Source organism: Macaca thibetana, chromosome 16 (assembly GCF_024542745.1).
Source record: "Macaca thibetana thibetana isolate TM-01 chromosome 16, ASM2454274v1, whole genome shotgun sequence".
NCBI lineage: Eukaryota > Metazoa > Chordata > Mammalia > Primates > Cercopithecidae > Macaca > Macaca thibetana.
Genome location: NC_065593.1, coordinates 11,633,763 through 11,658,518, shown reverse-complemented (window position 1 = coordinate 11,658,518; position 24,756 = coordinate 11,633,763). Strand labels below are relative to the sequence as shown.

At 47.6% G+C, this 24,756-nt stretch overlaps 2 protein-coding genes across 7 annotated transcripts in view; one reads left to right on the top strand and one right to left on the bottom strand.

Moving 5' to 3' along the window:
* Positions 1 to 24,756, bottom strand: part of STX8 (syntaxin 8) — a 691,269-nt gene that overhangs the window by 454,516 nt on the left and 211,997 nt on the right. The window lies entirely within an intron of this gene.
* The window catches only part of USP43 (ubiquitin specific peptidase 43), an 87,181-nt gene that overhangs the window by 51,290 nt on the left and 11,135 nt on the right, over positions 1 to 24,756 (top strand). Inside the window, exons 10-14 of one of the 2 annotated variants that reach the window (XM_050765247.1) lie at positions 5,379 to 5,456; positions 6,320 to 6,446; positions 6,553 to 6,886; positions 14,983 to 15,141; positions 17,299 to 17,463. In XM_050765247.1, coding sequence (XP_050621204.1) covers positions 5,379 to 5,456; positions 6,320 to 6,446; positions 6,553 to 6,886; positions 14,983 to 15,141; positions 17,299 to 17,463 — 863 coding nt within the window. Of the gene's footprint in view, positions 1 to 5,378; positions 5,457 to 6,319; positions 6,447 to 6,552; positions 6,902 to 14,982; positions 15,142 to 17,298; positions 17,464 to 24,756 lie in introns of both variants that reach the window. The other variant, XM_050765245.1, reaches the window with a different exon arrangement.

Here is a 24,756-nt window from a genome sequence, read left to right as displayed (position 1 = left end):
ACCACGCCCGGCTAATATTTTGTATTTGTAGTAGAGATGGAGTTTCACCGTGTTAGCCAGCATGGTCTCGATCTCCTGACCTCACGATCCGCCCGCCTCAGCCTCCCAAAGTGCTGGGATTACAGGCGTGAGCCACCGCCCGGCGCCAAAATTACATTATAACCACTTTAAAGTGTGCAGTTCAGTGGAATTGTTACATTCATCTTGTTATACAGCCATTGCCACCATCCAACTCGAGCTCTTTCATCTTGCAAAATGGAAACTGTGTACCTATCACACAGCATCCCTCCCCTTCGTCTTCCTTATTCTCTGGAAAACTACCACTCTACTGTTTGTCCTATGAATTTGACAACTGTAGGTGCCTCAGGTAGCAGGAATCATAGTGTTTATCCTTCTGTGTTTGGCTTATTTCACTAAGCACCGTATTTTCAAGGTTCACCCATGTTGCAGCACACGTTAGAATTTCCTTCCTTTTTAGGGGTGAATAATATTCCATTGTATGTATGCACCACCTAGAAATATATCTCCTATGAGTTTTTTTTTTTTTTTTTTTTTTTGTCTGCTTGAAATCTTCCTCTCCCTCTCTGGATGCTCAAACATTATTGGGTCTCAGCATTCCACACCTGGCCCTCTGGTTTCCATTTATGGACGATTTTTTTTTTTTTTTTTTTTTTCAGACAGAGTCTCACTCTGTCGCCTAGGCTGGAGTGCAGTGGCGCGATCTCGGCTCACTGCAAGCTCCGCCTCTCGGGTTCAAGCAATTCTGCCTCAGCCTTCTCAGTAGCTGGGACTACAGGGGCACGCTGCCACGCCCGTCTAAATTTTTGTATTTTAGTAGAGACAGGGTTTCACCGTGTTGCCCAGGCTGGTCCCAAACTCCTGAGCTCAGGCAGTCTGCCCACCTCTGCCTCCCAAAGTGCTGGGATTACAGGTGTGAGCCACCGTGCCTGGCCCCATCCCTGGATGGTCTTACTCTTGGTTCTGTCTACCGCCTTTAGGCCAAAGTCTCCCAGATCCATATCTCCTGCCCAGATTTTTCTCTAGATTGCAGACCCGCCTGTCCTACTTACATGCCTCATAGGCACAGGTAACTAAACACTTGTGAGTCTGAACTCTTCTTGCTTAAAGCTTTTCATTTCCCATCTTTGTGTCTAAATGGTGACACCACCATCTACTCAGGGACTCAAGCTAGGAACCTGGCATCATCCCTGATCCCTTCTTTCTGCTTTGTCCTTCCATTCAGTCCATTTTCAGGTCTTATCTGTTCCCTATCCTGGCACTTCCCCAGATCTCTCCACTCCTCTCCACATTGACACCGTTGCCTGAATTTAGGCCCTGATCATGTCCTATCTGGATTGCTCTGGCAGCCTCCTATTTCACTTACCTGAATCCGTCCAGTGTCCTTGGTGTTAGAGACCACTGGGTGGTCTCCCGGTGCCCACGGGCTAAAGTCCACACTTGTGAGGGTGGCCTACAGAGCCCTCCCTCTCCCTTGTGGCCTGTCCCTCACTGTGCTGGGATCTTCCAGCACACACCCTGCCTTCTACTGCTGAGTTCTCCACCTGTGTGTCCTTTCCCCTCTGGTTCCCCTGACTGACTTTTGTAAAAAATTCATTAAATTTTTGGGCCAGGCACGGTGGCTCACGCCTGTAATCCCAGCACTTCGGGAGGCCGAGGCGGGTGGATCACTTGAGGCCAGAAGTTCAGACCCAGCCTGACCAACATGGTGAAACCGCATTTCTACCGAAAATACAAAAATTAGCCAGGCGTGGTGGCGCACACCTGTAATCCCAGCTACTTGGGAGGCTGAGGCAGGAGAATCGCTTTAACCCGGGATGTGGAACTTGCAGTGAGCCGAGATTGTTCCACTGCACTCCAGCCTGGGCAACAGAGCAAGACTGTGTCTCAAAAATAAATAATAAAATAAAGATAAAAATTTCTTAAATTTGTATTTTTTATTTATTTTTATTTCTATAACTTTCTTGGGTGAATGTTGTCTTCTCACTTATATACTTTTGTTTTTTTTAAAGATTCATAGGTACATGTGCAGGTTTTTATATGGGTATATTATATAATTCTGGGGTTTGAGTTTCTATTGAACCCATCACTCAAATAGTGAGTGTAGTACTCAGTACTAGTTTTTCCTCTCCCCCTTTTTCCCTCCCCCATTTTGCAGTGCTCAATGTCTATTGTTCCCATGTTTATGTCCATGTGTGCCCATGGTTTAGCTCCCACTTATAATGAGAACATGTGGTATTTGATTTTCTGTTTCCGCATTCATTCACTTAGGATAATGGCCTCCAGCTTCATCCATGTTGCTGCAAAAAACAGGAATTCATTTTTTTTGGCTGTGTAGTGTTCTATGGTGTACCCGTATCACATTTTCTTTATCCAGTCCACCATCAGTGGACACTCAGGTTGACTCCATGGCCTTACTGTTGTGACCAGTGCTGTGATAAATGTATGAGTGCAGGTGTCTTTTTGATACAATGATTTATTTTCCTTTGGGTTGATACCCAGGAGCAGAATTGCTGAGTTGAGTTTTTAGTTCTTTGAAAAATCACCATACTTTTTTCCATAGGAGTTGAACCAATGTACATTCCAACCAACAGTGCCTAAGCGTTCTCTTTTCTCTGCATCCTCACCAATATCTGTTATTTTCTGACCTTTTTTGTTTTTTGAAATGGAGTCTCGCTCTGTCGCCCAGGCTGGATCTCAGCTCACTGCAAGCTCCGCCTCCCGGGTTCGGGCCATTCTCCTGTCTCAGCCTCCTGAGTAGCTGGGACTACAGGCGCCCGCCACCTCGCCCGGCTAGTTTTTTGTATTTTTTAGTAGAGACGGGTTTCACCGTGTTAGCCAGGATGGTCTTGATCTCCAGCCTCCCAAAGTGCTGGGATTACAGGCTTGAGCCACTGCGCCCGGCCTATTTTCTGACTTTTTAATAATAGCCTTTGGACTGATGAGAGATGGTATTTCATTTTAGCTTTCATTTGCATTTCCCTGATGATTAGCGATGATGAGCAGTTTTTAATATGTTCGTTGGCCACTTGTATGTCTTCTTTGGAGAGGTGTCTTTCATGTCCTTTGCTCACTTTTTTTTTTTTTTTTTTTTTTTTGAGACGGAGTCTCGCTCTGTCGCCCAGGCTGGAGTGCAGTGGCGCGATCTCGGCTCACTGCAAGCTCCGCCTCCCGGGTTCACGCCATTCTCCTGCCTCAGCCTCCCGAGTAGCTGGGACTACAGGCGCCCACAACCGCGCCCGGCTAATTTTTTGTATTTTTAGTAGAGACGGGGTTTCACCGTGGTCTCGATCTCCTGACCTTGTGATCCGCCCGCCTCGGCCTCCCAAAGTGCTGGGATTACAGGCGTGAGCCACCGCGCCCGGCCCTTTGCTCACTTTTTAATAGGATTATTTGTTTTGTTGACTTAAGTCCCTTATATATTCTGGATATTAGTCCTTTGTCAGATGCATAGTTTGCAAAAATTTTCTCCCATCCTGTCGGCTGCCTCTTTTATTCTGTTGATAGCTTCTTTTGCTGTGCAGACCTCTTTAGTTTAATTAAGTCCCAGTTTTCAATGTTTGTTTATGTTACATTTGCTTTTAAGGTCTCAGTCATTCCTCTGGCCAGGTCCTGCCTATCTGTCCTTCAGAGCAGCCCGGGGTGTGCGTCCCCAGACACCTGAGTGCATTAGAATGATCTCTGTGTGCTCCTCCCATTAGCCTATCGGCCAGTTAAGGGTGGGGATTGTTAGGTTTGTACATTTCTTGGAATAGCATCTCCATAAACATTGAATAAGGCCTTCTTTCTTTTTGTATCAGAGCTGTGGTCGGGGGAGGTAATCTCACCCTCTAGTGACAATCTGATTTCCATGTAAAGAGGGAAGTTGGGCGACAGCCACACCTCTTTCTTTCCCTGTCCTAAGGACAATAAACTTGGAGCATGAAGGTACCTGTTTTCCTTTTCCACTTCCATGTTTAAATTCCAGTCGAAGAGTAGACTGTGGATTGAGGCAGAAAGAGATGAACATTTTAAGTTTATTAGTAAGACTGATTTAAGGATCCTGCTTAGATGTGAGTCCAATTTGGGCTTTCAAATGTGTTCCCCCAGAATTAAATGATGCACCCACTGACCTCCGCCAAGGCAGATCTCCCCAATGGCAGGTCTCCGTCATTGTGGAAATGGAAAATTTGGGGGACCTAAAGAAAGAAGCTTAGATCTAGGGGTCCCCAGTTTGTCTCCTCAGAATGGAATATTGGTCACATACTTTGTCTTCCGCCTGCCAGACAGAGCTGCTTCCAGGAAACGCAAGGCACGGATGGGGGAGAACGGCGGGTGGCTAGGTTGTAGGACATAGGTAGGCCTAATGACAGGAGGTAGAGCCCACCTTCTTCTACAATCCCACCAATCAGATAAGGCACTTCTCCTCCTTTGGAAGGAGTGAGGATGAGGAGGCAGCATGATTCTCTGCATCTACAGGAAAATGAGGGGGCAATCAGTGTTTGTCCCAACCCATCAGGGCTCACCGGGCTGGGAGAACTCCCAGACATACCTTGTTCCTCGCTCCCTCCTGGCTCACTCAGGAAGGTGCCACAACTCCAGCTCCGACCTGTCCGTGCTCAGCCATAGGACTTTGTGCCTTCCATGAGCTCAAAACCTGTTATCAGATCATCTTAGTGATAGTTTGGGACTCATCTGACATCCCCCTTTCCTTGCAACACATTCGAAACACTCCTTTGGGTGCGGACGTTGCCATCACTTGTGTCTGTTCCTATTGATTTCAGGATAAAACCTCATGTCCTCCACTTTGCTCTCTTCCCATCTCTTCTGTATTGAGGCTGATCCACCTTTTCTGAAATGGGCTGGGCCCAAGTGGTTGGAAAGAGCTACAGGTTGACAGGGCACTGGGATTTTCTATGCACTGGAGGGTTTGGAGGCAGAAGACTTCTTAGGTCGTGGAGGGGGGCTTAAGGGTGCTCCTTCTGCACTGCAGTGGGGGGCAAGGTAGCAGCTCTTTGGGCTTCCTCAGTATTGGGTGTTTGTGTAGGATGGTCAAATGGAAGTGCCCTGGAGACGCTGAGAGGGTAGCTGCGGCTGCAGTGGAACAGCTGATCTGTCTCCTCAAAGTAATCCCAAATCTATAGAGCTCACAGGCTGCCATGGGAGTGAGGGGAGGGCACTATGAGGTAGGTCTGAAGGTCTGAGACGGAGCCTTCAGCCGACTTAGCAGCCTCCGAGGATGGCTGACCTTGGCTTACAGGCAGTTTGGGTATTTCTGTTTGGAACATCCGTCCCCGGGTTGCAGGGAGACTGCTGAGCCCTGAAGAGCTGCGGGAAGGAGGTCCCGTGTTTTCTGATGGGCTCCCTTGTTCTCTTCTCAGGGCTTTGCATCTCAGGAGGCCGGGAGGCCCTCCACATGTCAAGCTGGCGGTGGAGTGGGATAGCTCTGTCAAGGAGCGGTGAGTTCAAGGGAATTTACCTCCCACAGAGCTGAGACAGGGCCTCTCGGTGCCCAGGTTTCCCTGGATGCAGCTTCCCCCAGCATGGCTGCAGGCAGGGTGCCCACATCTTTGAGCCAGTGTAACCCATTCCTGCGAGATGCCTGAGTGAGAATTTTCTGTATGTAAATAACAGTGACAGGAATGGAGTGACAGTGGTGGTGGTGGGTGATGTCAAGAGTAGTAACCGCAGTCACAGTAGACAGTTACGCAGCACCCACCCACTCACCCCGTGCCAGTCACTGCTCTGAACACTTTACGTGTGTGTAGGGGATTTATTTAATCTTCTTCACACCCTATGTGTGGGTGGTCTGGGGTGGGTACTCCTGTAATCCCCATTTCTCAGAGGTGGAAACTGAGGCACAGAGAGGTTAAGCAATTGCTGGAGAGCACACAGCTCATACACTGGTAGAGCTGGGATTTGAACCCAGACCCTCTGGCTGGAGTCCATGCTCCTCATTACCACACTTGGCTACCTCTGTAACACTGAGGGCATCAGCCTTGCTTTAAGAAAGGACATTGTTCACTCCAGCAAGTATTTATTGATCAACTACTAGGTGCCAGGCCCTGTGCTAGGGTGAGGAAAACAAAGATGAATAAGCCAAGGACCTGGTCCCTGTAGGAGCTGGTGGGGGAGAGAGAATTCCAGTAGAATATAGTGCTGAGTCCGAAGGATGCCTGCAGCTCCCCAGGAACCCATAGACAGGGCACGGTAGCGTCGCCTGGCCGATGCCTTGTGGCGGGTTTGCTGTGAGTAGAGACATAGGCGAAGCCCGTCTCGGAGCGGGAAAGTCCTGAACGCCGTGGGTGTCCTCTCCGTGCAGCCTGTTCGGGAACCTCCAGGAGGAGCGGGCGCAGGATGCCGACAGCGTGTGGCAGCAGCAGCAGGCGCACCAGCAGCACAGCTGTACCTTGGATGAATGTTTTCAGTTCTACACCAAGGAGGAGCAGGTCCTGCCCTGGGGGTCCACGCCCCGGCCGGGAAGGGGGCTGGCTGCGTTTGGTGGGTTGGCCACGTGCCGCGGGGGCCTCACAGTCCGGGTGGTTTCCTTTCCAGCTGGCCCAAGACGACGCCTGGAAGTGTCCGCACTGCCAAGTCCTGCAGCAGGGGATGGTGAAGCTGAGTTTGTGGACGCTGCCTGACATCCTCATCATCCACCTCAAGAGGTTCTGCCAGGTGGGCGAGAGAAGAAACAAGCTCTCCACGCTAGTGAAGTTTCCACTCTCTGGACTCAACATGGCTCCCCATGTGGCCCAGAGAAGCACCAGCCCCGAGGCAGGACTGGGCCCCTGGCCTTCCTGGAAGCCGCCGGGCTGCCTGCCCACCAGTTGCCCGCTGGACTTCCTGTACGACCTGTACGCCGTCTGCAACCACCACGGCAACCTGCAAGGTGGGCATTACACAGGTGAGCCTTGCCTTGCCTTTCTGCCAATGCAGCTGTGGCCACAGCCTCGAGATGTCCCCGGAATGGGTGCCGCTCGGATGCTGAGCTCCCTGGGGCACTTAGTGAGATCTGACCCCTCACCCACTGCACACCAGGGCATGTGCGAGAGCAGAAGGGACCTTGTCCCAGCTACAGAGTTGACGTTGAGTTAGGTTGGAGGTTGGAATATATAAAGTTAGGCCTGATGCGGTAGCTCATGCCTGTGATCCCAGCACTTTGGGAGGCTGAGGTGGAAGAATCACTTGAGGCCACGAGTTCGAGACCAGCCTAGGCAACAGAGCAAGACCCCGTCTCTACAAAAAAAAAATGAAGAAAAAAAAAATGAACTAGGCATTGTGGCTTACACTTGTAGTACTGGCTGCTCAGGAGGCTGAGATGGGAGGATCCCTTGAGCCCAGGAGACTGAGGCTGTGGTGAACCATGATTGCACCACTGTACTCCAGCCTGGGCAACAGAGTGAGACCCCGTCTCCAAAACAAATAAACCAACAAACAGAGGTTAGTTATCACCCAAATTTTCAACCATATGAAATATGGGAGGTCATTATTGGAACCGAGAGAGTGACGTTCATTCTCATCTGCGATTCAGCGTGAGGAATCTTACTTACCGGATTTGGTGGCCTTGTATTCTGTGGCGTACTTTCCACGTTTGTTCCTCTGGGGAACTTGAGAGCAGCGGATGAAGGGAAGGGCAGAAACAAATGACCAGACGATTTTCTCAATTGTTTATAATCATCCCTTTGAGGGCTTTCAGAGAGTGTCATGACGGATCATTTTTCTCGATTATGTCTTGTTTGTTTGCTTCTCCCCGACCAGGGCATCTCAGTGACGGTGAGAAGCCTATTGGTAGCTGCAGCAGTTGAGTGTCTCCACCATGCAGATAGCGTGGAGGGTCATCAGGGTGAGCCTTAGTAGTCTAAGGGGTTTAGGGCATGATTTCCGTCATTGGAGAATGGATGGAACAGGCCCCCATGGAGAAAGAGAAATGAGGATGCCGTTACAGGCTGGGGACCACCTGATTGGACAGAGATGCACTGGACGGCCGGGTTACACTGGGCCAGCCTGGGCTGGTCACGGTGAGGGTTATGGGGGCCACCAAAACCGCTTTCAGCTCACAGTGGCCGCCTTATGCTGTTGTGCGGTGCCAGCCTGTTCTTCCACAGCTGTCCTGCTCCAGATGAGGCCTTGCCACCTTTGTAACTGCTGGGACCGTTCTGTCCAGCCACTTCCCCTGTCTCACTTCTCTGGGCTGAAAATAGCTCAGCAGGAATCCCTTGAGGCCCATATGTATCTTGGGAGGCATCTCTGTTACTCAGATTTTTTTTTTTTTTTTTTTTTACTAAGAGCGTTATGGCTGAATGAGTCCCCGTGCACACATGAGTGGTGAAAATAAGGACAGCTGGAACCTGGACCTTGTCATTTCCCATGCTGAACGTGCTGCCTCCCCATCTATAAACCCACGGGGTGGCCCCAACATAAATTAAGGGCAGTGATGTAAAACCACAGCAGGGAGTTAGAAGTAGCATAGGCGTGAGAAGCGTTGGTGTCTGCCTTATGAAAAGCGAGATCCAGGCCCCTCCTGGGGTGAGCGTTACAGAGCAGAATGCCCGATTTGGGGGGCGGTGGTTTGGCAGCAGAAGGGACACAGTCCCTGGGAGGTTCCCCTTGCAGAGATCTCCTGGGTCTGTGTTTGCACACACAGTGTACCACCACCTGCCAGGAAAGAACCTACTTAATACTAAAACCAAAGGGAGAAGAGTCCAAGGGGAATAAAGGACTGGCGAGGTGGGAGGCAGGGCAGTGTCTGCAGCCAGCACAGCCCTGGGTAAGACCCGGGCCACTTGTTCTCATCTGCGCCAGCATACACCATCTTTTCCCTCAAGACAGTGTGCACCGCCCGTTAAATGGCAGAGCCTGGGCTTCAAACCTGGGTCACCCTGGCTCCAGGTTCAGTAGCTTCTGCCCTGCCGAGATGAGTGATTCTTGATAGGAACAAGTCTCCAAGCCATGTAGGGTGTTGTCGATGAGTGTCAACTCCCTCATTTAGGGGAAGCACACCCTCGGTGACTTCCTAGGAAAGGGTGATGGGAGCTTGACCTCTGGAGTGCTTACGTGTCAGGAAATACCTTTATTCGCACACCTGATTGATAGCCTGGTGGGACATAAAGTCCGTGATGGAAAATCAACAATGTTGCTCCATGTGGAGTGGGGTCTGGAGTGGGGTTTTGCTGTTGAGAATGAATCAGGCCAGTCTGATTTCTGTTCCTTTGTCTAGGATAGGATATATTTTTCTCTCTGGAAGCTTTTTCAGGTTCTTTATCACAGGTGCTCTGGAATTTCACAGAGTGTGCTTCCCTGTGGGTCTTTCTCGTTGCTTGTGTTGGGACCTGCGTTCAGGGGACCTGTGTGTCTGCAGACATGTGATCTTCAGGTCTGGGACATAATCTTTGTGCTTTTTTGTTTTGTTTTTTTGTGAGATGGAATCTCACTATGTCACCCAGGCTAGAGTGCAGTGGTAGCGATCTCGGCTCACTGCAATCTCTGCCTCCTGGGTTCAAGTGATTCTCCTGCCCCAGCCTCCTGAGTAGCTGGGATTACAGGTGCCCACAGCCACACCCAGCTAATTTTTGTATTTTTTAGTAGAGACGGGGTTTCGCCATGTTGGCCAGTCTGGTCTTGAACTCCTGACCTCAAATGATCTCCCTTTCTCGGCCTCCCAAAGTGCTGGGATTACAGGCGTGAGCCACTGTGCCTGGCCTAGTCTTAGGTTTCTTTTTCAGAGCATCTTGGTTTTGTTTTGAGTCCTCACTTGGCTTGACTTCTTGTGATTCCTGACACATCCAGTACTGCGCCTCTGGGGCTACAGCTGGTGGGTGGCCCCCTTCCTGCCCCCCTGGACCCCTCCACCTCCCCCAGGCACTCTGTGTTGAACCCCTTCCTTGCCAGAGGCAAGTGTGTGACCTCCACTCTATCTGCTTGCTGGGCCCTCAAAGCTGAGCTGTTGCTTTCTATCTCATCTCTTGACATTTTTATTCCTTTTTAATTATTTGCTTCTTGGAAGTATGATAGTTCTACCACATTTCAGGGTTTTAGAAATCTCAAATGCCTTTTGTTTCATTTTAAATGTGTTGAGTGGGTAATGCATGCCTATGTTTCAAAATTCACACAGCCTAAAAAACATGGACAGTGACAAGTTTTGATTCTATCTTTGTTCCTCATCTACCCCCTCCTCATTTATAGGTAACCATTTTTAGTAGTTTCTTGTGTACTATTCTTCCACAGTTTCTTTATGTAAATACAAGCAATTGTGAGTATATTTTTATATATACATATATATGTGTTGATTTTATGTATTTTCTCCCCTCCCCCTGATTTAAGTAAAAGTACTATTTGCTGTGTTGCACCAGGCTTTTTTTTTTTTTCCCTGAAAATCTATCTTGGAAATCTTTTCATGTCCTCATTTCTAGACAGCTTCTCCATCTTCTTTTATAAATGTAAATGCACTAAATAAATATAACAATTTATTAAATACTCTGTAGATGGACGTTGGACCGATTCATTCTTCTACTATTACAAATGTTGCTGTCGGCTGGGTGTAGTGGCTCACGCCTGTAATCCCAGCACTTTGGGAGGCTGAGGCAGGCAGATCATTTGAGGTTAGGAGTTCAAGACCAGCCTGGCCAACGTGATGAAACCCTGTCTCTACTAAAAATACAAAAATCAGCCAGGCGTGGTGGCATCTGCCTGTAGTCCCAGCTACTAGGAGGGCTGAGGCAGGAGAATTGCTTGAACCCAGAGGTGGAGATTGCAATGAGCCAAGATTGCACCACTGCACTCCAGCCTGGGTGACAGAGCGAGACTCTTTCTCAATTAAAAACACACACACACACACACACACACACAAATATTGCTGTCATAACCCTTTAGATAATGTCATTTTCTAGATATGGAAGTTTATTGGTGGGATAAATTCTCAGAATTGGAATAGCTGTGTCTGTGTTGTAACAAGCATGAACAAGATGTCCTGCGCAAAGGGTCATAGCAGTTTGCACTCTGATAAGAGTAAGAGAGCACCTGGTTCTCTGTAGCCTTTCCAGTAGAGTGTGCAATCACACTTTTGGATTTTTGCCAATCTAATAGGAGGAAAATGGTATCTCAGTGTAAGTTGAATATTTAGCGTCTTAATAGTGTGAGCTTGAGCATCTTTTCGTATGTTTGAGTCATTGTGGTTCCTTTCCTGTAAACTGTCTATCCGTGTCCTTGACTGTTTTTCAAATAAATTATTAGTCTTTTTCCCATCAATTTCTAGATGCTCTAATTCTTAATGGACTATGAGATTCACCTCTTTTCTGTAATATAAATTGCAAGTATTCGTTCCCTGTGTAACATCTGTCAGTTGGCTATTCCTGTGGAAATTTTTTGCCATGCAGAAAGTTTTTATTTTTGCTTTTCTAGGTAAAATTGTCAATCATTTGGATTTTGAGTCATGATTAGAAAGCCTTTTTCACTCTAAGATTAAAAAGTGTTTCTCTTGAGTTTTCTACTTGGTTTTAGCTTATTACATTTAAATCCTTGATTTGGAGTTTCTTAACGTTCTTGAGAGAAAGAGATCCAACTTTATCCCCCCGGAGTTGCCAATTTGTCCCAAGATCACTACTCATGGAAAAGCCAGATTTATTCCTTGAGATGCCATCTGCCATATTAGATATTAATTTTTTTTTTTTTTTGAGATGGAGTCTCACTCTGTTACCCAGGCTGGAGTGCAATGGCACGATATCGGCTCACTGAAACCTCTGCCTCCCGGGTTCTAGCAATTATCCTGTCTCAGCCTCCTGAGTAACTGGGACTACAGGCGCGTGCCATCATACCCAGCTAATTTTTTGTACTTTTAGTAGAGACGAGGTTTCACTGTGTTAGCCAGGCTGATCTTGAACTCCTGACCTCGTGATCTGCCTGCCTTGGCCTCCCAAAGGGCTGGGATTAGAGGCGTGAGTCTCCGTGGCCAGCCCGGGATTTTTATGACTAGAACTAACCTATGTAAGAGGCTTCTCATATTGTAGGCCCCAACAATTGGTAGCTTTCAAGTTGCCGTACACTTTTACATAAATGCTGTCACACCATAGATGTATTTTTTGTTTTTAGTGGATTTTTCTTTGCCATTTTACATATCAAAATAAACTTAAAAGATGTTAAATGAAATAAAATATTATGATGAGGCACTTGACTAAATGGCAAAATGAAACACTGGGTTCCATCATGACCTCCTGGTGTGCACATCTATTTACATATGTGCGTATGTGTGTTTATGTGTACATACATAGATTAAGACAAAACAGAATTTCATGACACGATAATTACATTTGCTACATGTGATATACCTTAGTCCATTCTGTTCCGGAATAACATATTGATTAATTTTAAAAATGCTTTGGCTGGGCGTGGTGGCTCACGCCTGTAATCCCAGCACTTCGGGAGGCCAAGACGGGCGGATCACTAGGTCAGGAGATCGAGACCATCCTGGCTAATACAGTGAAACCCCGTCTCTACTAAAAATACAAAAAAATTAGCCAGGCATGTTGGCGGGCGCCTGTAGTCCCAGCTACTTGGGAGGCTGAGGCAGGAGAATGGAGTGAACCCAGGAGGCAGAGCTTGCAGTGAGCTGAGATCGTGGCACTGCACTCCAGCCTGGGCAACAGAGCGAGACTCCATCTCAAAAAAAAAAAGAAAAAAGCTTTAAAATATTTTATTTTTTATTTATTAAACATTTTTTTTAAGTGCACTGATTACCAGTGTCCTGATGGGCTGATGACTGGCAATTTGGAAGACACCGAACTAGAAAGAAATCCAGGATCTTTGCTCATTAATTCATTGCACAAATATCTATTAAGTACCCGTTCTGTGCCAGACCCTGCACTAGGTCCTGGAGCTTCAGTGATGAACAAGACAAATACGAGACCTGCCCTCATGGGGCTTCAGTCTCACTTTGGGGACAGACAATAAAAGGATGCTTATCGTTTTAGCACTTTCACTACCTGGCATTTTGAAAGGGCGACTGATCGACTGATTGACTGTGTCTGTGATAGATATAAGGCCTCTCCAAGGATGTCACAGGTAGGCTCAGAGCTAAGGATGAGATAGAACTAGCTATGTGAATAATGGGAGGAATCGCATTATGAGCAGAGCCCGTAGCACGTGCAAAGGCCCTGAGGCAGAAAGCTTTCAGTGTGTTTAAGACATGATGAGAGCCTGGATGAAGTGCGGCCGTCTGGGGCTAAGTGACGAAGGGTGGGGCTGGAGAAGTGGGCAGGACACTCTAGGCCATGGATGGGAGTTTGCATTTTTTCCAAAGGGAAAAAAAGGTTTAAGCAGAGGAGTGAAGACATAATCTAGTGTACAAATCAAACTAGTTGCTCTGCTGTATAGAGAATATGTAGAAGGGATCTAGAGTGGAAGTTGGAATTCCAGTTCGGAGGGTGCTTCAGGGGCTGAGTGAGAGACGCCATTGGCTGAGATGCTGGTGTTGACAATCAAGATATTCGAGACATATTTTGAAAGTAGAATCAATAGGTCTGGCTTTTGGACTAGGTGTGGAGTGGAAGGAAAAGCAAGAGCAAAGACGAACTCCTAGGTGGCTGGCTTGGATTACTGTGGAGGTCAGCAAACTGTGGCCCACGGGCCGGATCCAATCTAGGGCCTGTTTGTTGTTGTTTTTGTTTGAGATGGAGTCTTACTCTGTTGCCGGGGCTGGAGTGCAGTGGCACGATCTCAGCTCACTGCAACCTCTGCCTCCTGGGTTCAAGCGATTCTCCTGCCTCAGCCTCCCAAGTAGCTGGGATTACAGGCGCCCACCACTACGCCCAGCTAATTTTTTGTATTTTTAGTAGAGATGGGGTTTCACTATGTTGGCCAGGCTGGCCTTCAACTCCTGACCTTGTGATTTGCCCACCTTGGCCTCCCAAAGTGCTGGGATTACAGGCGTGAGCCACTGTGCCCAGCCGGTTTTGTTTTTTTTTTTTACTTTATTAATAATTTATGGGTTAAAAACGGTTTTTACAATTTTAAAAGTGGGAGAAAGGCATGCAGAACGTGTGTCAGAGAACATATGTGGCCATATGTGACCTGCAAAGCCTCAATATTTGTCATCTGGTCCCTTACGGGAGAAGTTTGCAAACCTCCAGATTACTGGGTTATGCTGTCATTTGCTGACACGTAGAGGGCAAGGAAAAGGATATGTTGTTGTGGTTGTTTGAGAAGTGGTGAGAATATGTATGAACTTTCCTTAGATGTTTGACTTCAGTTCTTAGAAAGAGGTATGCCATGAGCCCAATTGTGATTCTCGTCTTCACTTTTATTGCATACGTAATCAGAGATAAGCATTTTGAAGCTTCTCAGAAGAAATGGGGTGAATGCTGACATTATTGTTTGGCTACCTGACTTGGGAGCTCCCTTTTATCAGAGATTTTGCCTGAGGAAGGGGTAGAATATTCAACTTACAATAACAGTACTCTTGGCCGGGCGCGGTGGCTCACGCCTGTAATCCCAACACTTTGGGAGGCCGAGGTGGGTGGATCACCTTAGGTCAAGAGTTCAAGACCAGTCTGGCCAACATGGTGAAACCCCATCTCTAATAAAAACACAAATATTAGCCGGGTGTGGTGGCAGGCACCTGTAATCCCAGCTACGCAGGAGGCTGAGGCAGGAGAATTGCTAGAACCTGGGGGAGGGAGGTTGCTGTGAGCCGAGAAGGTGCCACTTCACTCCAGCCTGGGTAAAAGAGCGAAATTCTGTCTCCAAAATAAATAAATAAATAAACAAAAATAAAAATAATAACAGCACTTGTTATCAGTAAGAATCCATGGGTATAACCTATTCATCTTTTCTGATTCCAAAAAAGTTCATTTCTGGCCAAAAATGGACTGTTTTTTTTTTTTTTTTTTTCTCATTCTGGTTTAAACGTACCGCTTTTTCAGCTCTGCCAGTGGGAAATGTCTTCCTACCTTTTGGGGCTCCAGTAACTGAGACTTGGGGTTGGGACCTTTGCAGCCTACTGCCGGAACTCTCTGGATGGCCAGTGGTACAGTTACGATGACAGCACGGTGGAACCGCTTCGAGAAGATGAGGTCAACACCAGAGGGGCTTATATCCTCTTCTATCAGAAGCGGAACAGCATCCCTCCCTGGTCAGCCAGCAGCTCCATGAGAGGTAGGTGCTGCTGCTCATGACAGGAGGGGGTGTGGTGAAGTCACTTAAAGAACTGGGGAGAGGCTCAGCAGGACCAGGAGAGGTTGGCAAGGATCTGAAAGAGGAAGCCCGGGCTGCTGCTGTAGAATCTGAGCAGCACAGACTAGTTGTTCATTTGCCAGGGTGTGGGATGGATAGATGATAATTCAGGAAAGGGGAAAAGGATAATTATTTGTATTCAGGGCAGGTGACACTTGGCAGTGTGGAATTCCATATTCCTAGTCTCATATCACAGCAGGTTTTATTAGGTGTGTGTAATATAAACTGATGTCAGTCCTGTTGGAAAGGCAGGGCAGTTATATAGGATCCTGGACTTTTCTAGGAAAGGTAGCTTTTTTTTTTTTTTTTTTTTTTTTTTTTTTTTTGAGAGGGAGTCTCGCTCTGTCACCAGGCTGGAGTGCAGCGGCATGATCTTGGCTCACTGCAACCTCCGCCTCCCGGGTTCAAGCAATTCTCCTGCCTCAGCCTCCCAAGTAGCTGGAACTACAGGCACATGCCACCACCATGCTCGGCTAATTTTTTTTTAGTAGAGACGGGGTTTCACCATGTTGGCCAGGATAGTCTCGATCTCTTGACCTCTTGATCCAGCCACCTCAGCCTCTCAAAGGGAGCTGTTTAAACCTGCTGCACTCCAGAAATTCATTTATTAGACAGCCTCAAACTTGCTTGGAACTGGAGAAAGAAAGTGCCAAAGCTGACCCTTTCGTGTGATTTGTTTCATGCTGCAAACCAACTGTCCTTATCTTTGGGACAAGAGAGCATTAAAAAAAAAAAATTAAGCAGATTTTCTCCTAACAGTTATCAGAAAATGGCCAAATAAATCCAAGAGTCCTCAGCAGGTCTAAGTCAATCCTAACGCAAGTCCAGCTTCCATTTATAGAAGGAGATATTGAAAAAAGAAGTAAAAACCTGTCCTATTAGAGAAAAGAAGGTTTTCTAACTGTCCAGTGTAATAAAGACAATGTGGCCGGGCGCGGTGGCTCAAGCCTGTAATCCCAGCACTTTGGGAGGCCGAGACGGGTGGATCACGAGGTCAGGAGATCGAGACCATCCTGGCTAACACGGTGAAACCCCATCTCTACTAAAAAAATACAAAAAACTAGCCGGGCGAGGTGGCGGGCGCCTGTAGTCCCAGCTACTCAGGAGGCTGAGGCAGGAGAATGGCGTAAACCCGGGAGGTGGAGCTTGCAGTGAGCTGAGATCCGGCCACTGCACCCCAGCCTGGGCGACAGAGCAAGACTGCGTCTCAAAAAAAAAAAAAAAAAAAAAAAAAAAAAGACAATGTATCTCTGTGGTGCAAAAGGTCCTTACTGCCCGTTGTAAAAGATTTGGTTTCCCTAAACTTGGGATACACTCCTATAACATGACTTATTACCTGTTGAACTCTGTGTACTGGGGCCCTGATACTGGTAATAAAATACTGTTACTCTGCCTCTGGCTACAGCTCTGAGTAATACAGTCCTTTGACTCTGGAAAAGAAACAAAAAACATATTTAGGATGCCAAAGCTGGTGACAAGGAATTTCATGGAAAGCATTTCAAAGCTTGTCAACGTATTTTCCTTTGCTGCTGCTGTTGTTGTTTTGTTTTTTATTTTTTGAGATGGAGTTTCACTCTTGTCGCCCAGGCTGGAGTGCAGTAGCGCGATCTTGGCTCACTTCAACCTCCGCCTCCCAGGTTTACATGATCCTCCTGCCTCAGCCTCCTGAGTAACTGGGATTACAGGCGCCCGCCACCACACCCGGCTAATTTTTTGTATGTTTCGTAGAGATGGGATTTCATCATGTAGGTCAGGCTGGTCTCGAACTCCTGACCTCAGGTGATCCGCTCGTCTAGGCCTTCGTAAGTGCTGGGATTACAGGCGTGAGCCACTGCGCCCCGGCCCATACTTTCCTTTTGTGCTCAAATGCCTCTCCCTAAACTTGTAAGCTTCGTCACATGGGTACCCAATCACAGGTTTCCCCCCTCGTCATTGACTGGTTTCTGCAGTTCTGCTCTGGTTCTGTAGTTCCGGGGCTGAAGGATGGGGCCGGAATGGGGATCTGGCTGTGAAGTGCTCCCCTAGGACTCTGAAGGTCTAGGGTTGGGCTCAGCCTCCCTCTCTGTGTTTCCTCCACAGGCTCTACCAGCTCCTCCCTGTCCGATCACTGGCTCCTACGGCTCGGGAGCTACGCTGGCAGCACAAGGGGAAGCCTGCTGTCCTGGAGCTCTGCCCCCTGCCCCTCCCTGCCGCAGGTTCCCGACTCTCCCATCTTCACCAACAGCCTCTGCAACCAGGAAAAGGGTACGTTGGTTACGTGTGCTTGGTTTATTTTCATTTCCTGTAACGTCCATTGTTATTGCTCTGTATGAAAGCCCTGTCACTTCATAGCCTCGAATGGAAAGCGTCCATCATTATGAGAGGTTTGTTCATCCCTTAAATGGGATCTTCTACGACCTGCCCTTCCTTGCCCGCTTCTCCCCATCCTCTACCCTCCAGCCACAGGTACCTTTGCTCTGCCCCTGTGTAGCTTACTGTTATAAATAAGTAAACCTGGGAACATGGTACTTAAAGAAGGAAGAATGGCAAAGAGAATCAGGGAAGAGGGTATCCAGGCCCGGGGTGGAGGAGGGAGGGTGCACAGGGTCCTGGAGATAGGGTGGGTGGGGAATATCTTTCTAGGGGATAACAAGAGCAGAGCCCTGAGTGAGACACAGTGACTTATATAGAAGCCTAGGGGTTTGTTCCAGGAGAGGAACCCTCCAGGGTGAAGGCTGGGAGTGAGCACTGGATGTGTGAGGGACTGAAGAAACCAGAGCTGTGGCCGAAGCAGAGACATGCAGGAGTAGAGAGAGCAGGAGTGGACAAGAGGCCATGTCAGAACCTACCTTTCTGAGCTTGAGGTATAAAGTTTGAACTCTTCTAAGTGTAGTGGATAGCGAGTGGAGATGTGTTTTTTGTTTTGTTTTTTTAATGCTTCTGTTTTAGTCATTGTTTTTAAAAAATTGGCACATAATAACTGTACATATATATGGGGTACATGTGATACTTTGATACATGCGTACAATGTGTAATGGCCAAAGTAGGGTATTTACAATATCCATCACCTCAAACACTTATCATTTCTTTGTGCCGGCAACATTTCAAATCTCTTCTAGCTATTTATATTAACTGTGGTCACCTTCCCGTGCTATGAAACATAAGAACTTATTTTATCTAACTGTGTATTTGTACTTTTTTTTTTTTTTTTTTTTTTTGAGACAGAGTCTCACTCTGTCGCACAAGCTGGAGTCCAGTGGCGCAATCTCGGCTCACTGCAACCTCTGCCTCCTGGGTTCAAGCGATTCTCCTGCCTTAGCCTCCAGCTGGGATTACAGGCACCTGCCACTACGTCTGGCTAATTTTTGTACTTTTCATAGAGACAGGGTTTCATCATGTTGGTCAGGCTGATCTCAAACTCCTGACTTCCCGTGATCTGCCCGCCTCCGCCTCCCAAAGTGCTGGGATTACAGGCATGAGCCACCGCACCTGGCCTGTTTGTATCTATTAACCCACCTCTCTCATCCACCCCCATTCCCAGCCTCTGGCAACCATCATTATACTCCATACCTCCATAAAATGGACTTTTTTAGCTTGCTGGAGAGTTCTGAGCAGGAAAGTGGCTGATCTGATTCCTAGTTTTTAGGGAGTCTACTCTGGCTACTGTGTGGAGAATACATCACAGGGAGGCAAGAGTGGGGACGTAGAAAGGTCATTCAGGAGACTAACATGGTTATATCCAGGTGGGAGACAGTGGTGGTTTGAACTAGCATGTTAGGTAAGAGATGGTCAAACTGGATATATTTTGAAGCTAGAGCTGCTAGGATTTGCCAATGTGGGGTGTGCGGTGTGAAGGAAACAGAAGAGTCAAGGATAACTCCTTGCTTAGGGTCTAAATAACGAGGGGAAGAGCTGCACAGTTAAAGAGATGGGAGAAAGTTGGGTAGGAACAGTTCATTTTGGAGGGAAGTCAAGGTTTTTTGACATAGTAATTTTGAGGATCCTGGAAGACATCAGTCCCCAGCCTTTTTGGCACCAGGGACCAGTTTCATGGAAGACAATTTTTGCACCGACTCGGGGTGAGGATGGTTTGGGATGAAACTGTTCCACCTCAGATCATCAGGCATGAGATTCTCATAAGGAGCCTGCAACCTGCATCCCTCATGTGCGCAATTCACAATAGGCTTCGTGTTCCCATGAGAATCTAATACCCCCGCTGATCTGACAGGAGGCGGAGCTCAGGCGGTAATGCGAGTGATGGGGAGCAGCTTTAAATACAGATGAAGCGGCCGGGCGCGATGGCTCACGCCTGTAATCCCAGCACTTTGGGAGGCCGAGGCGGGCGGATCATGAGGTCAGGAGATCGAGACCATCCTGGCTAACACAGTGAAACCCCGTCTCTACTAAAAATACAAAACAATTAGCCAGGCGTGGTGGCGGGCGCCTGTAGTCCCAGCTACTCGGGAGGCTGAGGCAGGAGAATGGCGTGAACCCGGGAGGTGGAGCTTGCAGTGAGCTGAGATTGCGCCACTGCACTCCAGCCTGGGCGATGGAGCAAGACTCCGTCTCAAAAAATAAATAAATAAATAAATACAGATGAAGCTTTGCTCACTTGCCCACCACTCACTTCCTGCTCGCTGGCCCGGTTCCTAACAGGCCGTGGATCACTACTTGTCCACAGCCCAGGGGTTCAGGGGTTGGGGGACCCTGCTAAGACATCATCACATCAACGTGATAACTGGGGAGTGGAGAGAAATATTTGAGAGTCATCAGCACATGGATGGAACGGTGCTGGCTGAGCTCCCCTGGGGAAATAGTACAGCTAGAAAAGAATGAAGGCTGGGCACAGTGGCTCACGCCTGTAATCCCAGCACTTTGGGAGGCCGAGGTGGGCAGATCATAGGGTCAGGAGTTTGAGACCAGCCTGACCAACATGGTGAAACCCTGTCTGTATTAAAAATACAAAAAAAATTAGCTGGGCATGGTGGCAGGTGCCTATAATCCCAGCTACTCAGGAGGCTGAGGCAGGGGAATCACGTGAACCTGGGAGGTGGAGGTTGCAGTGAGCTGAGATCGTGCCACTGCACTCCAGCCTGGGCAACAGAGCAAGACTCCATCTCAAAAAAAAAAAAAAAAAAAAAAAATGAAGACCCGAGACCAAACCTGGGGGCTCTCCAACATCTAAGGGTTGAGCAGCCAAGAAAAGAACTGAGAAGGAGCAGCCAGTGAGGGGAAGAAAACCAGGTGAGCGTGGTTGACAGATGCAAAAAAAAAAAATCTTAAGGAAGCATCCAACTGTGCTGAATGCTGTTGAAAGGCTGAGAAAGGTGAGGATGGGTAGAGTCCATCAGGCTGGAAGCTCTCTGGTGACTCCTCCCTCCGGCAGAAGCTCCAGGAGCATCTGCTGTGGCTGGAGAGAAGGAAGGCCTTCCTGCAGCAGGTGGCCCAGAGGCTGGGGTGGAGGCAGTGGCAGTGCGTGCACACCCCACCAGGCAAGGTGACTGAAGGAAGGCAGGCTGACAGCTCAGTAGGAGATAGTAGAGATGCATTCAGATGATCAGGTCTCCAGGGAGACGTTGATGACAGCGCTGGGAACAAGGGGATAGCCACAGAAACAAAGTCCTTAAGGCTGAGCATTGTCAGATCACACCTGGAATCCCAGCATTTTGAGAGGCCAAGGTGGGAGGATCAGGATCGCTTGAGTCCAAGAGTTCAAGACTAACCCGGGCAACATAGTGAGACCCCCATCTCTATAAAAAGTTAGCCAGGCGTGGTGGCATGTGCCTGTTGTCCCAGCTCCTCCAGAGGCTGAGGTGGGAGGATCTCTTGAGCTTGGGAAGTTAGGGTTAAAGTGAGCTGTGAGCACACCACTGCACTCCGGCCTGGGTGACACAGCGAGAGTTTGTCTCAAAAACACAAACAAAAAAACCAGCGTTACTATATAAGAACTGTATGTCTGTGTATGTGTGTTTGTGCCTGTGTGTATGTCTGTGTCTTTGTGTGTGTCTCTCTGTGTGTGTCTGTGTGTGTGTGTCTTTGGGTGTGTGTGTGTCCCTGTGTATGTGTCTATGTGTGTGTTTGTGTCTTGTGTGTGTCTCTATGTATGTGTCCGTGTGTGTGTCTGTGTGTCTGTGTGTGTGTCTCCGTGTGTGTATGTGTGTGTTTGTGTCTGTGTGTGTCTGTGTGTATCTGTATATCTGTGTGTGTGTCTCTGTGGGTCTATGTATCTGTGTATATGTGTCTGTGTGTGTGTGTGTGTGTGTGTGTGTGTCTGTGTGTGTGTGTGTGTGTGTGTGTGTGTGTGTGTGTCTGTGTGTGTGTGTGTCTGTGTGTGTGTGTGTCTGTGTATCTGTGTGTGTGTCTGTGTGTGTGTGTGTGTGTGTGTGTGTGTGTGTGTCTGTGTGTGTGTGTATCTGTGTGTGTGTGTCTGTGTGTGTGTGTGTGTCTGTGTATCTGTGTGTGTGTGTCTGTGTGTGTGTGTGTGTCTGTGTGTGTGTGTGTGTGTGTGTGTCTGTGTCTGTGTGTGTCTGTGTGTGTGTCTGTGTGTGTGTGTGTGTGTGTCTGTGTGTCTGTGTGTGTGTGTGTGTGTGTGTGTGTCTGTCTGTGTATCTGTGTGTGTGTGTGTGTCTGTGTGTGTGTGTCTGTGTGTGTGTGTCTGTGTGTGTGTGTGTCTGTGTGTGTGTGTGTCTGTGTGTGTGTGTGTCTGTGTGTGTCTCTGTGTGTGTCTGTGTGTGTGTGTGTCTGTGTATCTGTGTGTGTGTGTCTGTGTGTGTGTGTGTGTCTGTGTGTGTGTGTGTCTGTGTGTGTGTGTGTGTCTGTGTGTGTGTGTGTGTCTGTGTGTCTGTGTGTGTGTGTCTGTGTGTGTGTGTGTGTGTGTGTCTGTGTGTGTGTGTGTGTGTGTCTGTGTGTGTGTGTGTGTGTGTCTGTGTGTGTGTCTGTGTTTGCGTCTCTGTGTGTGTGTGTCTCTGTGTGTATATGTCTGTGTATGTGACAGTGTGTATGTGTGTGTTTTTGTGTGTATTGTTTGTACCTGTGTGTGTGTGTGTGTGTGTGTGTGTGATCTTTATTTAGCCTTTGTGTTCCTTCAGCCAGAAAGTGGTAACATGTTCAAATTATTTTTTTAGTTCCTTATTTCTTGTTAGGTCCTAACTTCTTTTTTTAAATACAATTTTAATAGAAATATTATATATAGTTGTGATTAGTATACTTTACATATCGCATACAATTACATATAATATATAAGTATATGTAAGTAAAGTATATTAATCCTTCATTACTTAAAGTATATTAAGTACACATCTGATAAATTTTCATAAAATGAACATCCTCATGTACCAGATTAAAAAACAGAATGTTCTAGCACCTTGCTCCTGTGTATCTCTCTCAATCATACTGTTTTAAATAAAAAACAGCTTGCAGATACATAGTTCTCTGCACAGAAATTTACTTATGAGAGAGAGCGAACTGTTGTCTGTTGACGATTGTCAATAAAAAAGCAAACACAGGGGTGTGGAGAAGAGGGCTTGCAGGGTGAGGTGGGGGAGCCATGTCCTCCTTTCTGCAGATTCATCCATGGGCTGGAGTCTGTTGTGGAGGCTAGCCTCGTGGTCTGACCTGGAGAAATCTGGCCTGGTCACCAAGGGGAGCACCCTGAGTTGTTACAGATTTATGATTTCTTGAGTTATTTATGGATTCTCCAAAAATCCAATGCAAGTTTCGTCATTAAGCTATCTGCAATGTCTGCTGCTTGACAAATCTCATCGTCTCCCTTATTAAAGTTTCTTATATTGAGCCGGGTGCGGTGGCTCACACCTGTAATCCCAGCACTTTGGGAGGCCGAGGCAGGTGGATCACCTGAGGTCAGGAGTTCGAGACCAGCCTGACCAACATGGTGAAACCCCGTCTCTAGTAAAAATACAAAAGCTAGCTGGACGTGGTGGCACGCGCCTGTAATCTGAGCTACTCTGGAGGCTGAGGCAGGAGAATCACTTGAACCCAGTAGGCGGAGTTTGCAATGAGCCAAGATCGTGCCACTGTACTCCAGCCTGAGCAACAGAGCGAGACTCCTTCTCAAAAAACAAAAAATGATAATAATTTAAAAAGTCCTTACGTTGTAAGAATCGTTGACATTTTGTATTGTGGTTAGGTTTCGCAGCTGTTTCTGGTTTGCAGCCATTACCAGTAGTCCTGCTACGAACATTTTTGATCATGTCCTTGGTGTCCACACCTCTGCATTTCTGTTGGGTGTATGCCTAGGAGTGGAATTGCTTGGGCACAGTGTGTGTGTGTGTGTGTGTGTGTGTGTGTATCCATCAGCTGCTTATTTCTTTATACTTTATGTCATCATTGTATCCAAGTACCCAGTGCAATACAGCAGGTCCTTAAATAGTGTCATTTTGTTCAATGCTCATTTCGCTATAATGTTGATGAGAAAAAATAGTTGATTCTTGGCCGGGACTACTGGAGAATGCAGTTTGCTCACTCTCCCCATGTCTGCGTGGGTTTTCTCCGGGTGCTCCAGTTTCCTCCCACATCCTAAAGATGGACCGTCAGGTGATCTGATTGTCTGCACGGTCTCAGTGTGAGTGTGAGCCTCCCTGAAATGGGAGGGGGCCTGTCCAGGACTGGTTCCTGCCATTCATGACCCTGAGCTGGAATAAGTGGGCAAATCATTATCTTACTCGTTACTTTTCTTAAATGTATGTATAGCTCACTTTTTTTTTTTTTTGAGATGGAGTCTTGTTCTGTCGCCAGGCTGAAGTGCAATGGCGTGATCTCGGCTCACTGCAACTTCCACCTCCCAGGTTCAAGCAATTCTCCTGCCTCAGACTCCCGACTAGCTGGGACTACCGGCGCGCACCACCACATCCGGCTGATTTTTGTATTTTTAGTAGAGACGGGGTTTCACCATGTTGGCCAGGATGGTCTCGATCTCTTGATCTCATGATCTGCCCACCTCGGCCTCCCAAAGTGCTGGGATTACAGGGTGTGAGCCACTGCGCCTAGCCGTAGCTCACGTTTATTTCAATGTTTAATAGTAGAAGGGTTTGGGTCTTCATTTAGAAGTTTGGCGATGCTTTTGGGACCAGAAATATGCTGTAGGAGCTTAACTATTATTTATATCAATTAGTCTATGGGAAAATTGGTTTCGTTATATGTTGTTTTGATTCAAGTTCAAGTTATCAAGGGCCTATCAATGATGCTGCAAAGACTTACTGTACCAGGCGTGTACCAAACTCTGGTTACATATTTGTGAGTTGAATAGACAGGATGATAGATCTTAAAGCTACAAGTGGTTTTAGATTCTCACTGAGTCCGCCCCTCTGGTTTACAGTGATTTGTGTGTCAGAGTTAGTTCATTCATTCCCCAGTGTGTGGTATTTGGGCTGCCAGAATTTCACGAGTAGACATGACACTCATAGTGTGTCTGTGCATCTTGGAGTTGTCTGATTTCCTTAGAATAATGTTTCTGGGCTGGGAGCAGTGGCTCACGCCTGTAATCCCAGCACTTTGGGAGGCCGAGGTGGGCAGATCATTTGAGGTTGGGAGTTCGAGACC